This window comes from Papaver somniferum, chromosome 9 (genome assembly GCF_003573695.1).
Source record: "Papaver somniferum cultivar HN1 chromosome 9, ASM357369v1, whole genome shotgun sequence".
NCBI classification, from domain to species: domain Eukaryota; kingdom Viridiplantae; phylum Streptophyta; class Magnoliopsida; order Ranunculales; family Papaveraceae; genus Papaver; species Papaver somniferum.
In genome coordinates, this window is record NC_039366.1 from 2,273,511 (window position 1) to 2,290,912 (window position 17,402).

At 37.8% G+C, this 17,402-nt stretch overlaps 1 protein-coding gene and 1 long non-coding RNA gene across 2 annotated transcripts; both read left to right on the forward strand.

Moving 5' to 3' along the window:
* Nucleotides 1-12,925: 12,925 nt before the first annotated feature.
* LOC113309160 lies at nt 12,926-13,902 on the forward strand. The gene is made up of 2 exons (XM_026557572.1): nt 12,926-12,962; nt 13,181-13,902. Exons 1-2 carry the CDS (start codon nt 12,945-12,947, stop codon nt 13,718-13,720), a joined length of 558 nt encoding a protein of 185 aa, XP_026413357.1. The 5' UTR covers nt 12,926-12,944; the 3' UTR covers nt 13,721-13,902.
* A 1,526-nt stretch (nt 13,903-15,428) lies between these two features.
* LOC113311064 lies at nt 15,429-16,526 on the forward strand. The gene is made up of 2 exons (XR_003341544.1): nt 15,429-15,522; nt 16,086-16,526. It is a non-coding gene; the product is annotated as an uncharacterized LOC113311064 (long non-coding RNA).
* Nucleotides 16,527-17,402: the final 876 nt, after the last annotated feature.

Sequence of the window (17,402 nt, forward strand, 5' to 3'; positions counted from 1 at the left end):
AATCGATTAATCAAATAACAAGCAGTGGGGAAAGCATCAGACCAAAATTCTGATGGAAGTTTAGCATGAAATAATAGGGATAGACCACTTTCTGTAACATGTCTTATTCTACGCTCAGCAAGACCATTTTGAGGTGAAGTATGAGGACAAGAAAATCGATGCTGTATACCTGAATTGTTTAGATATGAAGTGAGTTTTTTGTATTCAAGAGCATTATCAGACTGAAAAACTTTGATTTTATGGCCAGTTAAATTCTCAACTTGCTTATGAAACTGAGTAAAAATAAGGAACACATCTGATCTTTTTATCATTGGAAAAACCCAGGTATAATGAGAGAAAGCATCCATAATTAATAAATAATAATGATATCCAATTCTTGAAATTTTTGGAGAGACCCATATGTATGAAACTACAAGACTTAGTGGTGCATATTCAGCGGCACTACGAGAAAAATGTAAACGCTTACTCTTGCTAATGTGACAGGAGTGGCAGAAACCAAAATTCTTATTCAAAAAGGGAAGGGAAAATTTATTAACTATCTTAGAAACTGTGCTCAGCATAGGATGGCCAAGCCGCTGATGCCAGATAGGTATGCTTGCAGAGAAAAAAGAAGTTTCTTGTTTGTTTAAGTCTCCCACTCCATCTAACATGTACAGTCCATTCTCATTCCTCCCCTTTAGCAGCAAAGCTCCCGTGGTTTTGTCCTTCACAACAAAGAAATCTGTGTGAAACTCAAAACAAACATGATTATCCTTGCAAAATTGATGAACAAATAGTAGATTTGATTTTATCTTTGGCACATGGTAAACATTATTCAGGCAGAACTTTCTATTGTTAGAAGTAAAGACAGTGTTGCCAATATGAGCAATCTGCAAAGTATTACCATTACCAACTTTAACTGTATCAGTGCCATCATATTCATGTGGAATACATAAGTTCTTGACATCAGCAGTCAAGTGGTGAGTAACACCAGAATCTGTGACCCATTGAGCACCTGAAGAGTCACCAGGAAAAGCAAGGTATGCTGTTGGAGGCTTATGCTGAGGAACCTTTTGTTGGTCATAACGAAACCAACAACGATCTGCTGTGTGATTCCGCTTTTTACAGATCTGACAGGAGACTTCTCCATTAGCTGGACTTCTGTTGTGCGGCATTTGGAGACGATTGTTATTTGGAGGAGGTGGTCCACGATTTTGGTTATTGAACCATCGTGGTTCATTCTTAGTAGTCGCAGTGGAACTAGAGGCAATAAAGTTGGCAACAGGAGCTTGTATTTGTGCAAGTTGTTGTTCAACTCTCATTTCAAATGAGAGCAGGTGTGAGGTGTAGGTCTGGATATCCATCCCTTCAACAGTGCCAAGAGCAGTGACGATTTGATCATAAGTTTGATTCAATCCATTGCTTATACACTGTTTCTTTTCTTCAGTTGAGACAATATAACCAGAAGCAGCTAGCTGGTCAAACAAGTGTTTTGCATCATTGAGATAAGATTTCAAGGATTTGTTACCTTTGGTCATGCAGTGGAGTTGATTCTTGAGGCAACTCTGATGAGCAAATGTTTTTGGTGCATACTCAGCTTCGAGTTTATCCCAGATTTCCTTGGCAGTAGTTAGTTCTGAGACAGCGCTGAGAACTTCAAGTGTAAGGGTTGAATTCAGCCAACCAACGATCAATGAATCTTGTGATTCATAAGCTGTGAATGCTGGATTTACATCTTCAGATTAAGGAAGATTACGTGGTGGTTTTGGTTTTGTGCCATCAACAAAACCTGACAGATCATACCCTTTAAGTATGGGTCTAAACTATGCCTTCCACAGATGGTGATTCGTCTCTGTGTGCTTCAAGGTCACAAGATGATGTATCTGAACATTTCTGAGAGTTTTTGTTGTATCTGCCATTAGTGATTTGTGTTTGCAGATTTGTATATTTTTTTTTATGTTTTGATAGGTGTTTGATATGTGCAGAAGCGACTGGATCTTTGGCTGATACCAAGTCAGAATAGGATTTGGTGAATATCTTCCACAACAATATTGTGGAGATTGGTTATCTTATTTATACTGAATGAAGCGCATCTTAAGGTTACAGAATATTTCAAAATACTGTTTAGAAAAACAGATTCTTGACTGAGCTACAGCTAACAAGAGATACTACTTAATAGCCTTACGACTAGATTCAGTTGTAGACGTGTTCAGTTGAGAGTCTTGAGAAGGACTCGCAACAGTATGACTAACACTTTTCATTCTCCATTTCTACCTCACTGAGTTTCCCCTTTTGTGTTTCACTCTCAATAGAGGCTTAATACTCTTCTTTTTTACATTTTTTATGGAAATTCCCAAATATAAATATGTCTATATACATATACCAAGAGATGGAAAACCAAAAAAAAGCCTTGGCTATCGCTAAGGTTAGGCACGGTAGGGGCAATCGTCTACTTCATGCTTTTAGGGTTTTTTTTTTTCCTTCTCTACACAGATGAGAATTGAGATGAGGGTTTGGTTGCCCCAGTTGAAAACAATAAGGGTTTGAGATTTTCACGTCTAGTTTTGGAATAAGTTATCCACGTTTATTTCAGATAATTTGATCTAACGGATGTAAAAAATTCAATGACCGACCGTTGTGTATCACTAGATGTATATCCATATAAAAAGAAAAAACCCTAGCCTCTTATCTCCAATATTTTCATCTTAAACCCTAAAACAAAATTCAGTCACAGCAGCAACAAAAAGAAAGCCATCTTGAAAAACCTAAAAAATAATCTCAATGAAAGAAATTGAAAGTCCGGCTGATGAGAAACTAAGGAATAGGAAATCGTTAAATGGAGAAATCTTAGTGAATGAACAGTTGAAAACAGAGAAGAATCCAAAGAAGAACCTGAGTCTGAGATTACTAATGAAATTGGAAAGGTTAAAGTTGAAGTGGAATAGAAAGTGAAAGAAGCGGATCAGGTGAAGATGAAGATTAAAGAGTTGGAGAAACAAAATTCTGATGAAATCGAAAGCTTGAAATTGAAGATGAAATCAACAAGTTGAAGAAATCTGTGGATCTTCTTAATGGAGATCTGATTATTGGAGTTTACAAATGAAAACATTATTCATTTCACAAGACTTATGGGATTTTGTAGAAGATGGTTATAAGGTACCCGAGTCGGCAGAAGCTCTATTGCCATGGACGGATGCAGAGAAAAAAGAGTAAGAGGAAAACAAGAAGAAGGATGCTAAAGCACTACTATTTCTACAACAAGGGGTAAGCAAAACTATTTTTCCTCGAATTTCGGTGGCGAAAACTTCGAAGGAGGCCTGGAATATTCTTAAAGTAGCATTCCAAGGATCAGAAAAGGTAATCTCCATTAAACTACAAAACTTATGGCGAGATTTTGATAATCTACTTATGAAAGAAAATGAAACTATCAAGAATTTCTTTTCAAGAGTTACTGGTATAGTAAATCAAATTAGTAGTTATGGAGATACCATAGAAAATAAAAGAGTTGTAGAAAATATTTTAAGGAGCTTACCGTTCAAATTCGATCACATCGTCGCTGCCATTGAAGAGTCCAAAAATTTATCGACTCTCTCGGTACACGAATTAATGGGTTCACTCGAGGCGCACGAGAAAAGGATAAATAGGTTCGCGGAGCAACCGTTGGAGCAGGCGTTTCAATCAAAAATAAATTTCAGTGAAAAGAAAAATACGGAAGCCAGAAAAGAAAGCTCCAGAGGGGGATTGTCATCAACATCACCTCACAAGAAAGGGTCGACATCAAATCAAGGGCCCAAAAATTTCTACCGCAGACGTGGAAGAGGAAAAGGAGGTTATAGAAACAACAACCAAAGGTACGGAAAAAATTACTCCTCAAATCTCCGATGCAGTGTTTGCAAAAAGTTTGGCCATGCAACTGAAAATTTCAAGTACAAGTGCACCAAATGTGATAACTTAAATCACATGGAAAAAGATTGTTGGCTTAAAAATAATGAAGCCAACTATTCCGAGAAAAATGATTCTCAAAATCAAGTATTTTATTCCTGCCTCACCTCGCAACAAGAAGCGCAAGGTATATGGTATGTCGACAGCGGATGCAGCAGCCATATGACAGGAAACAAAGAATATTTCGTAAAATTGGAGGAGCAAGAGATTCCATCGGTCAAGATCGGAGATGGAAAGTTCCAGAATGTTGAAGGAAGAGGAGTCATATCCGTAAGTACAAGGTCAGGTAAAACTCGATACATATCTGATGTTCTTTATGTTCCTGGCCTAGATCAAAATTTATTAAGTGTTGGACAACTTATAAGAAAAGGGTGCTCACTACATTTCGAAGACGGAGAATGCACAATTTATGATAAAATTAATAAACAATTGGTGGCAAAAGTAAAAATGTCAGGAAATTTTGTCTTTCCTTTATCTATGCCATCAATTGAAATTGTGCAATGAGTACCAATCATATAGATGAATGCAAGCTATGGCATATGAGATACGGGCATCTCAACTACAGATCCTTGAAGGTTCTAAATTCAAAGAACATGGTAATTGGTCTTCCTAATATCAACGGTGGAGATAAAATATGTGAAGGTTGTATTCTTGAGAAGTTCCGTAGACTTCCATTCACAAAAAAATCGTGGAGAGCAAAAAGGCCCCTCGAATTGGTGCATGCCGATATCTGCGGTCCGACAAGAACAACTTTACTCAACAACAAAAGATATTTTCTCCTATTCGTGGATGATTATACTAGGATGATGTGGGTGTATATTCTCGAGCAAAAATCTGAGGCATTCACTAAATTCCTGGAGTTCAAGGCGTTGGCAGAGAAGCAAAGTGGCCATCAATTAAAAGTATTCCGTACAGTCCGTGGTGGAGAATTTACTTCAAATGAGTTCATCAACTACTGCAAAGAAAACGGTATTAAGAAGGAGCTTACCGTCCGATACACTCCACAACAAAACGGCGTCGCGGAAAGAAAAAATCGTACGATCGTGGAAATGGATCATAGCATGTTGAAAGCAAGGAAGCTACCCAACAGTTAGTGGGCAGAAGCAGTCAACACGGCGGTCTACATCCTTAATCGTTCGCCAACAAAAGCAGTTCTCAACAAAACTCCATATGAAGCTTGGCATAAGAAAAAGCCCAAGGTAACTTCTTTCAGAATTTTTGGTTGCGTAGCATACTCACATATTCCATCCCAACATAGAGAAAAGTTTGATGAAAAAGGAGAAAAACTAATATTCATCGGATACAACGAAGAGTCTAAAGCATATAGACTTCTAAATCCAGATACAAAGGAACTGGTAATTTCAAGAGATGTTATTTTTGAGGAATTCAAATCATGGGATTGGAATGATGAAGCAGACAACTACGAGTTGCCACTACTCATCGAAGACGAGCCAGATCAGCCACGTCAAGAAGAAAGTACTCCACCAGCAAGCCCGAGATCTCCTAGTCCAACACAACAAATTCCAAGTTCATCGGAAGCAAGTGCCCCACCAAGAAAGGTGCGTTCCCTAAGAGATATTTATGATATATCTAATTGTGCGTTTATAGTACTAGATCCTCAAAAATATGAGGAAGCAGCGAAGGAAGAAAAATGGAGACATGCCATGGACGAAGAAATGCGAGTAATCGAGAAAAACAAGACATGGGAGCTTGTTAATCAGCCAAGTGACAAAGAGATCATTGGTCTTAAATGGGTCTACAAGATAAAGTACAACGAAGATGGTTCGATTCAAAAGCACAAGGCAAGGCTAGTTGCAAAAGGATATTCCCAGCAACCAGGAATCGACTACAACGAGACATTCGCCCCAGTCGCTCGCATGGAAACAATCCGGATGGTGTTAGCTTTGGAAGCTCAACTAAAAATGAAGGTCTACCAATTTTACGTAAAGTCGGCGTTCCTAAACGGAGAACTTGAAGAAGAGGTGTACGTCGAACAACCTCAAGGATATGTCTGCAAAGGAAAAGAAAAAATGGTATATCGTCTCCGCAAAGCACTATATGGTCTCAAGCAAGCACCGCGTGCATGAATAACAAAATCGACAAGTATTTCCGAGATAATGGATTTGAGAAAAGTCCAAGTGAGCCATCACTCTACATCAAAAAACAAGGTACAGATTTTCTAATCGTCTGTCTCTACGTCGATGATTTAATTTATGCCAGTATAAAACAAGAGATGGCAGAAAAATTTAAGAAGGGGATGATGAAAGAATATGAGATGACAGACTTAGGACTTATGCGATATTCTCTTGGGATTCGAGTAAAACAATCTCCAGAAGAAATATTTATTTCCCAAGAAAAATATGCAGAAGACTTACTGAAAAGGTTCAACATGATGGGTTACAAACTAATTGCAACTCCAATGGGTACCAATGAGAAATTGGTAAAAAATGATGGAGCGGAAAAAGTTGATCCAACCTTATTCAGAAGTCTAGTCGGCTCACTGATCTACTTAACAAATACAAGGCCAGACATCGTCAATGCTACCAGTATTGTTTCTCGGTTTATGAGCGAGCCAAGCAAGTTACACTATGCCGCCGCAAAAATAATTCTTCGATATATCAAGGGAACAAAAGATTTTGGCATCAAATATACAAGAGAAAAAGATAATGATTTAATTGGCTTCACAGATAGCGATTGGGCAGGTTCTATTGAAGACCGAAAGAGCACATCAGGCTATGTTTTATGTATCGGAACAAAAGTTATCTCTTGGAGTTCTAAAAAAAAAGTACGGTGGCACTATCATCAGCCGAAGCAGAGTACATAGCATCCACAAGTGCAGCATGTGAAGCAGTATGGTTGAGAAGAATATTGACCGACCTACAACAAAGGAAAAAGCAGCCGACCACTATTTACTGTGAAAATATGTCTACAATTGCAATGGAAATAAATCCAGTCTTCCACGGACGGACGAAGCACATAGAGCTACGACACCACTTTATCAGAGAGCTGGTCGAAATCAAGGAAATTGAGCTCCAATTTTTCCCTACAAACGAACAAAATGCCGACATCTTCACAAAAGCAGTCACGGTGGATAAGTTCAATCATTTTAGAAACAAACTTAACATCACAAATTAAGAGGGGTGTTAAAAATTTTGGCTAATTTGTGATTGGGCTTTTCCAGAAAATTCTGGAGTACTCATAATGGGCCAGTAAAGGCAAGCCTTCTAGAATAAGTAAAGCCCAGAAAATTCTAGGCTCTTACGTACAAGAAGATGCTTAGACTAGTCGTGCATTTTCTAGAGAATTCAGTCTCTGGATTCTTCTATTTATTAGTCGGTCAATAGTGAGTGTTAAGAAAGATCTATATAGAGATTGAAAGAACTATATAGGGAAATATATGGTCGGTGGACAAAGCCTATAAATAGGCACCCGATGGGATCATTTGTTATCAATCAAAAAATCTCAAATGAGTAAACAAGCTAGTGAGAGTGAGAGCTAATAAGCAAGTCAAGTGACTGCTAGTGTATACAGTGAGCCAAAGTGCTGCACTAAATTCCCCTTGTAACATTTTCACCTTTCGTTTCCAAATTAAAGCCTCACTTTTCAATTAACCAACTTCTTTTTCTAAATTCATTTCTCATACACCCATCACATTTCCGCATTGCGCCAACAGAGAAGAATGAAGTGTTGATTCCGAAGAAACTGAGTGAGGTTGAAATGGAGAATGAAAAGCTTGTCAAAAAATCTGGAATCTATGAAATGTGAGAAGAAAGAGATTGAGAAGAGAATGGCCGAGTCTTTGAAAGCGTTTGATGATTTGAAGCAAGACAAGGAAATGATTGTGTTGCAGAAGGTGAATATTGAGAGTTTATCAGTTGGCCAAAATTGATGATTTGGAGAAGAATGATAATATGCTGAGAAAGAAAGTTGACGAATTGGAGAAAGGCTATTGTGACGCTTTATTGAAGAAGTATGACAAGATGCTGAAAGACAAAGTCGTAGAAGAAAATAAGGAAAGGGACAAGAATTCCAAGGTTTATTGGCTGAGAAAGGTTTGATTCAGCAGAAGTTAGTTGATTTAGGGAAGAGACACAACAATTGAAAGTGGAATTGGATTCCGAAAGAAAGTGGAGGAAATTGTTCAAGAGAAAGATGTGATTGAGAGAACTAAGATGAAGATGGAAAATGACATTGTAGAGCTTTGGAATGAACTGGGTTCGGTTGAATCAGATATTGATATGATGAAAATCGAGGAGGATATCCAACCATTTGCATCTGAGTTGGAAAGTATTAAAAAGGCTTTGATGAATAAGGATAAGAAATGACTCAACAGATTGAGAAATTCTAACATTTGGGCATTGGTATCTTCTGCAACCACAATACTTGCTGCAGCATCTGCTACTTACATTGCAAGAGGACGGTGAATTGCTCATCTGTTTTGCACAACAGTTGTGACACATGTTATATGTCTTATGTGTTGCTTATGTTGTTAGTTCACGTTCATGTCTGTCTTTTGACTGAAATCCTTATGATGTTAACTGTAGTTTATCCTTCAAAAGGAAAAGAAACTAGCTGCTTTTTGGGTCATGCACTTGTTCCTCAGACATCATTTGCTGAAGGGCAAGTGTTGAGATTATTAGTCCCACATTGTATGTGCAATATAGATCCTGCCCATGTCAGGCCCCTCTCAACCTACCCATCAGAGTCAGGCCCCTCTCAACCTACCCATGTCCATCCGTGTGTTCGCGGTTTTCGTATCACCCATCAGTGTAGTCCAGTCAGCGGCTGTCATACCCATCAATTGAGTGTAGCCCTAATAGTTGAGGGGGGTGTTAAATAGTACCACATCGCCTAGGGCAACCTAGGATCCATGCTTAATAAGCCATGGACAACCCTAACCTTGCAAGCCGGTTTTCGAGGTTAGTTAGGTCCATGGATTTCTAACATGGTATCAGAGCAGGCTATTTGCGACGAGTCTTTGACCGCGTCTTTACTCCGCGTCACCCGATTTATTGTCCACGTGTACCAACGAGGCTAAACGTGAGGGGGCGTGTTGAGATTATTAGTCCCACATTGTATGGGCAATCTAGATCCTGCGGTTTATAATCCTTTGGGCCTCTCCACTCATTGCCAATTGGTTTTGAGTTGGATGTCCGCGTATTCTAACATGGTATCAGAGTAGGCATTTTGCGACGAGTCATTGACCGCGCCTTTACTCCGCGTCACCCGATTTATTGTCCACGTGTTTGTAAGACCCGCCGAGGCTACACGTGAGGGGGCGTGTTGAGATTATTAGTCCCACATGGTTGGGTTATTTAAGATCCTGCAGTTTATAATCTATTAGGGTCTCTCCACTGATTGCCAATTGGTTTTGAGTTGGATGTCCGAAGACTTTAATATGGTATCAGAGCAGGCTGTTTGTGTCGAGTCAGTTGACCGCACCTTTATTCCGCATCACCCGATTTAATTGTCCACGTGTTTGTAAGACCCGCCGAGGCTACACGTGAGGGGACGTGTTGAGATTATTAGTCCCACATGGTTGGGTTATTTAAGATCCTGCAGTTTATAATCTATTAGGGCCTCTCCACTCATTGCCAATTGGTTTTGAGTTGGATGTCCGTATTCTAACAGCAAGCCTTAAGATTTAACTGACAAATGAGGAGCTAAAACTCGTCTAGATAGCTAAGTTACATTCACCAAGAAGTTGAGACCGTGATATGCACCGCATTTAGGTTGCAGTAGGCTGTGCCATATAAACTGAAACTAGACTACTAGGCTTTGCAGCTTCCTACATTCATGACAAAGCAAGGTCATCCTAAACAGGATGTGCAGAAACAAAAAATAGAAAAGAGACTAGTTAAGATGGGTTAGGTGATATCAAAATTAGAGAATTAAAGAGAATACAAAAGGTAAATGCAATATATAGCCATGTATGTGGTGGATAAGCTGGTCTTTAAAGTTTAGACGTGTTCTTCATGAAAGCTAGGTTTTAACTCAAGGTGACCATTTCTAAGGAACTTATGACTGACCCGACTCTAAGCCGATCAAAAGGAAAAAAACAATGAATCTAAAATGTTCACTCATATAAGTGTAGATTCTCTGTAGTACATCGTGACTGACCGTTATATTCGACCTTATTGCGGTTATGTGTTTTCTCTAGAAGTGCCATCCATAATTATATTAGACAGTTGTACAGAATTTCAATGAAATCCCAACAGAATTTTCATAATCTTAGTTATTGGTCCTTCGCTGCATTATACAGTAGCAGTGAGATTATTTCAAGGGAAAATTGGGAATATGTCCCACTTTCACTAATTTGTTTGGGGATCTATCCCATAACGGAAAAAATTAAGAAATCTATCCTAGAGAGAGAAAAAAACTGTTAAGTGGCTAACCTCCCACCTGTGTGGGCTTACACATGCGACAGATTCACTTTTTTACCCTCAACCTTTAGATGAGCGACACGTCACTTTGCATGACATGTGTTTGGGATCCGACGGTCGATCGCGAGTAGTAACTTTGGTTTTCTTCTTTGTACAGAAGAGAAATCGAGATAAGAAGAGAAATCGAGAGCAGCAATAGGTATTGAGAGTAAACAATTTTAGCAGAGAGAAATCGAGAACCAAGAGAAACAAAAAGGTATATGGTGTGAAATAGTGATAGATCTAGTTCGTTGATGTGTTGTTAGAAAGGATCATGTGTTATTGAAGGAAGAACAACTCCAATATCAGATTCGTTGCTTTCAAAGTTGCGAAATCTTCTCAAATCATGTAAGTTCTTCAAACGCAGCTGTGATATTCGTTGTATCTCACATCTAGTAGTTCATTTTTCCTTTAATTGCAACTTTTGAATATAGGGTTTATGTAAAATTGATTTTAGGATTTCTGAAATTAGGGATTTTTTTTTCAAACATCTAAGTTCTTCAAACCCAGTTGCAATTTCCGTTGTATATCACATCTAAGTAGGTTAATTGTTCTTTAATTGCAACTTTGAATTCAGGGTTTGTATAAAATTGATTTTAGGGTTTGTTAAATTGGGGCTATTTTTTTTTAAACATGAATATATTGTATAAAATCGATTGAGGGTTTGTATAATTAGTCCTATATATAATGTATGATGATGATGGAACCCCCAACATACTCATCAAGGATCCGTCTCTTATATTTACTTTTTTGTTATCATGTGCTATGGCCGTTAGTTTTATTAGGTACATCAGATTGCCTAAATCAGATTGCCTAAATCAGATTGCCGGGATTAATTTTTGCTTCAGGAAAGTGATTGAAAGGAATTTTAGGCTAACTGTTCTAAATCAGATTGCCGGGATTGAAACTGGTAAAGCATTGTATGTGTTGAATGTATTTGCAAATGATATTAGCTTTGATGGGTTTATTGAACACGTAAGGAGTAGGTTGAATTTGTCTACGGACCACAAAATCGAAATACTCTGGGACTGTAACTTACTACTTGATGCATGTGATTTCTTTGAAATGCTTAAATGTGCTGAGCAAGATGAGGATGGATTTGTTATGTTAGATTTGTGTATAAATGGTGGTGAAGATGATGATATGGATGGTGGTGGTGGGGTTCATATGGAAAGAAGTTGTGTAACTGATCCTAGATTTAGAAAGAAGATGACTCCAAAGAAGAAATGTGTCTCTAAGCCAAATATGACACCTAGAAGAAGTCCAAGACTGCAAAAGAAGTCGAAGAAGCAAGAGAAGTTAAATAAAAAGCTACCTACAAGACTGGATTTTGAAGATGAAGCTCTGAATGAAGTTGAAGTTCAAGTTACGCAGGATAGTGTGGCTGATAACCAAGGAGTAGTAGATGTGAATGAAAGTGAAGCATCCACACATGCAGATAAATTGGAAGTCACACGTGATGACGAAGAAGATCAACCAGTAAAACTCCCAAATATAGCTGTAGATGAGTGTAACCCGGATGCTAATTTTGAATTTGAGTATGAATCAAGTGATGATGAAATTAAAGGGAGGGAGAAAAATGTTGAAGGGTATGAGACTAATGATGATGGGTATTTTCCTTATGATTATGCAGATGTAGAAGTTGAAGAAGATGATGAGGGGAATAGAACTGATGATGGTGAGTCCAATGGTGATGTTCTTGGAAATGATGATGTGTCTGCAAGTAATGATGTTCCTGCAAACGGTGATGTACCTGCAAATGGTAATATGCCTGCAAATGTTGATATACCTGCAAATGGTGATATTCCTGCAAATGGTTATGTGCCTACAGATGGAGATACCCCTGAAGTGCCTTGGACTGAAGATATGGAAGCTGAGTGGCAATTTTATTTTGGTGGTACAAATGCTGAGGACCCGGTATATTTGTCTATGCTTGAAGAACCAATTCCTGAACCTACTCCTGGTGTGTTGATGAAGGGGATGATTTTTCCAGATAGAGATGCTTTCACAGATCATCTTAGGTACTATGCAGTGAAGACGAAGAACAATTTTAAGTACAAGAAGCTTGACTTTGAAAGAGTTGTCGCTGAGTGTATGAATAAACACAATCAAGGTTGTAAGTGGGAAGTTACTGCAAGAAAAATACCAAAAGAGGCCACCTTCAGCATCAGAAAAGTTGGTGAAGAACATAGTTGTGTTGGTCCTGGAGATCATACGAATCCTGCTTGCAATGCAAGGTTTGTAAGTGAGTATTTGAAGAAGAAACTAACAGCTACGTCAACAATTCCAAAGGCTCGGGAGATAATTGATGACTGGATATGGCCAGCTTTTGATACATATGTTCCATATTGGGTTGCAAATGATGCAAGGGTAAGACTTTGCGTATTTTTTTAAGTTCTGTTCAATAATGGTTGTTAAATATGTCAAGCCCCTCCTATGCAAGTTTATAGTTACGTCTTACATAGTAGTTTTAAAATTCTTTTGCTCATTTGTGCAGAATATGGTTTTACAACACTTCAATGGTAGTTATGAGGAATCTTTTGCAAAGATTCCGAATTTGTGTTCGGCAGTTACTCCTGGGCAATTACACCACTAGGAAACATGGAAGACTGGCCTGAGGTTTGTTTATTGGGAACCTTTTACTTTAAGAATCTTTTCATTTTATATTCTTATCTTATTTTCATTATTTTGTCCTTTAATAATTGTTTTAGTCTATCCACTTTGGATTCCTTCTTTATAGATCTGTAAATGAGGCAAAAATCTAATTTCCTCTATTTTCTAGTTTTCTTTACTTTTCTTCTACACTTTCAAACTGCATCTGTTTTTCTTGCACACAGTGTGAAGGAGTAAAGATCAAACCTCCACATTTGCTTAGAGAACCAGGCAGGCCTTGTGTCAACAGGAAGAGGTCCTGGACAGAGATGAACCCCGAGAAGAAAGCGAGACACTGTCGTAAGTGTGGTGGTTCGAGGCACAACAGCAGAACATGTAAAGGTGGTGAGGTTGGATCCAACCCCAAGGGAAAGAAAGCTAGAGTTGAATGCGAGGTGAATGGAAGTTCATTTACAACCACTACCTCAAAACCAAAAAAGATTCCCACTGGAACCAAGATCAGAAGGAGCAGAGCAAGTGATTCTGGTAAAAAGACAACCTCAAGGACTGCTTCATCTTCTGAAACTGTTAAAAAGACTACATCAATTGCAACAACTAAGCCAGAAGGAAAACAACCAAAGCCTAAAACTGCTGCTACATCATCTAGTGTGAATGTGTCCATCAGAAACATCAACAAGGGCCCTGTGAAGCAGACCATTAACAATTTCAACTATGATGCAGGTTCAAAGAGGCAGAGGAAGCCTACAGTCCAGTTTGATTTGTAAGCTTGATCAATGTTCATTTTGGTGTTTAAATTCGATTTAATCTGTGTGAGAAGCAACTGTTGAGATAGTGTGTTGGACCAATGTTAAATTATCTTTGGTTAAATGTTTGACAGTACTACTAGAACTAGCCTAACTAGTCTTTTGTTCTTTCTGTGTTAACATCTCAAGATTATATAAAGACAAACTTGATTTCATAATTTCTTTTATTTGAATTGTTAATTTTATTATGTATCTTAATTTTTTTCTTAACTTCCAATAAAAGTTTCTCCACAGTGAAAGTAGGATGATGATGAAGACTTTCGATAATTTTTCTATTAAATAAGGGTAAAAGTGTCATTTCAAGTATCAAGGTAAAAATAGACCGTTGGATTTCATAACACGTGGCTATCATCGACATAATAGGTGACGTGGCGCTCATTTATATGCTAGTTGACGTGGCGCTCATCCAACGATCGAGGGCAGAAATGTCAATCTGTCGCATGTGTAAGCCCACACATGTGGGATGCTAGCCACTTGACAGTTTTTTTTCTCTCTCTAGGATAGATTCACTAATTTTTTCCGTTATGGGATAGATTCCCAAACGAATTAGTGAAAATGTGACATATTCCCAATTTTCCCTTATTTCACTAGCTTATTACAATATTGAGTCGTGGTTTTTAATTTTTGGATTTTGAAGCTAAAAGAAATATTAATGATGGTGGTGGAGGAGAAATAAGGGAAGAAACATTGATTGCATTTGCAGTGGGTGTTTAAGAATTGACTAGTACCATGGCTACAAATTATTTCTTCTAACTTTTTGATTATGGAGTTGCATTAGCTTATTCTCGTAGCATTATTGAATTTAGCAGTCAAATTGATGAAACTAGGTACCTACCTTGGCCTAGATGAATGAATACTTGGTTTTGGCACGAGACGAACTAGTTGTAAACAAGAAAATTCCATGGCGAGTGATATAAAAAATCTAACATAAAAATCATATTGTCTTCTTCCTTCTACAAAAAAAAAAAGAAAAAGGTAAGAACCTAGAAATTAGCACATACGTCTTGCTAGGCCATGTGGTGTGACATAAAACAGACACTTCATTTCATAGAACGATAGTAGATGATTCCGATGAGTTTCTCGACAAGCAATAGGGAAGACAAATTCTAAAACGAAGCCCGGTAAGTCCGTTTGCAACATTCTGTTGGCGTTTCATTTCTTCTCTTGACCGAAATGGCCGACCTCTGTTGACTGTTGCAGTTAAATTGGGTAAATTGTACACAAAGATTATTATCAAGCTCCAGGATTATTGTGAAGTTAAAACAAAAAACAAAACCCAGTTAACAATTAACAATGTTGTAGGACTCAGTTTGATTCTTGCTAAATCAGGTACATCTAAATCAAGTTAAACATTCCCATACGAACTTAGCTAGATTGTGGAAATTATAATACGTACAAATTACCAATCTTTACAAAGGAGGTAATACAAATTACCCCAATTTTAATTATCAAAATACTTTATTTTATTATCAAATGAGTCCAACGCAAGCACGTGCACTGCTCACGTGGTCTCACTAGTTTCAATAACAAGAGCATGTCAAGCCCAAAATAGGGACGGGCTGTTAGCCAAGTAGATGCTTGCCCGTTCCGTGCCTAACCTTAATGATACCCTAGGGTACATTCGGCCTGCCTATCCTTGGTACATATATAGATAGATAGATTTTTGTGTTTTATAAAAGAGAAAAAGAAGAGTTTTAAGCCTCCATTGAGAGCTGCGAGACATAAAAGGGGAATTCCGAATTTTCTTACGATTAACGGTTAAGGTATGTATGATATGAATCCTGCAAATGATATTTGTTTAGATCTAAGTTTTTTTCCCCTAATTTGAGTTCTAGGGTTTCGAATTTCAGTTCAAATTGTTAGTATTTTTGTTTGACATTGTGCTTGTATAGATCCTCTTATTGCTTGATTTCCAGCTCATCGTTGTTATAAATCTTTGATTGAGTCGATGATTTGAGTTAATTTTGTTTTATTTGTTGTGTCCATGTATGATTTAATAGATTGATCTTTTATCTGTTTCTTAGTGCGGTTTTGTGGTTTAAATCTATATATACTGGTTGCCGTACCTGGTAATTACATTGCTGTGATCTAACTCACTCTTTTCTTATCTAACACAAACTTAAACTTAAATAAAACACAAGACTTTTAGATCAGAGAATGAATCATATATTGTTTCCTGTCCTACTAGTTACAGACTCCTTCCTGCAGTCTCACTCTCATGCTCCTGCATATTGATTCTGATAAGTACTAGTTTTATGTATTTTTTGTCATCTCCAACCCCATAGATGTGATAAGTTGTTTTCTGCCTTCTTTCCATCATATGCAGATTTAGTATTACAATGGAAGTTGTTCAAACCTCTGAACTAAACATGTGGACCCGATTGAGAAGATGTCAAATAATTGAAGAACCAGAAGATAAAAGGGAGGAGAGGCATATGGCAAAGCAGGCACAACTTGGTGTCTGGTTGAAGATGAAAGTTAAAGAAAGATTGTTGGGTGTTGAGTACTGTTGGCGCAATGCGGAAATGTGATGGGTTTATGGAAATGAATTTAGGAAGAGAGGTTGGTTAATTGAAAGGTGAGGCTTATATTAATATGAAAATGAAAATATTACAAGAGGCTTGTGTAGCAACTTTGGCTTACACTAGTTGTTTACAAAGAGGCACTTTGGCTCTTACTCTAAACTCTAGCTCTCACTCTTACTACTTACTCACTCACTTGAGTTGTGGATGACCACAAAGGCCAACATTTGCTTCTATTTATACTACTTCATGACCAACTACTAAGAATACTCTAGACTTGGAAATCTCTAGAGCTAATTGACCTAGATCATTCTAGAGAAAGAATTCTCTAGATACACATGATGGAAAATGTCTTAGAAGACTCTAGAATGGGCTTGCACTCTTTTTATCTTAGAAGAGTCTAGATATCTCTAGACTGGGCCTATGCATTGAGATAAGCCCATGGGAGTTATAGTTAGCTATCTAGATAATTCTAGATTTACCCATCACAATTATCAAATGTTTTTAACACCCCCTCTTAATTGTGATGTTGAGCTTATCTCTAAAATGATTGAATTTATCCACCGTGACTGCTTTTGTGAAAGTCCAAGAGATAACTTTTGTTCCCATACAGAAAACATAGCCTGATGTGCTCTTTCGGTCTTCAATAGAACCTGCCCAATCGCTATCTGTGAAGCCAATTAAATCATTATCTTTTTCTTTTGTATACTTGATGCCAAAATCCTTCGTTCCCTTGATATACCGAAGAATTCTCTTTGCGGCTGCATAGTGTAACTTGCTTGGCTCGCTCATAAACCGAGAAACAATACTGGTTGCATTGACGATGTCTGGCCTTGTATTTGTTAAGTAGATCAGTGAGCCGACTAGACTTCTGAATAAGGTTGGATCAACTTTTGTCGCTCCATCATTTTTTACCAATTTCTCATTGGTACCCATTGGAGTTGCAATTGGTTTGCAATCCATCATGTTGAACCTTTTCAGTAAGTCTTCCGCATATTTTTCTTGAGAAATGAATATTTCTTCTGGAGATTGTTTTACTTGAATCCCAAGAAAATATCGCATAAGACCTAAGTCTGTCATCTCATATTCTTTCATCATCTCCTTCTTAAATTTTTCTGTCA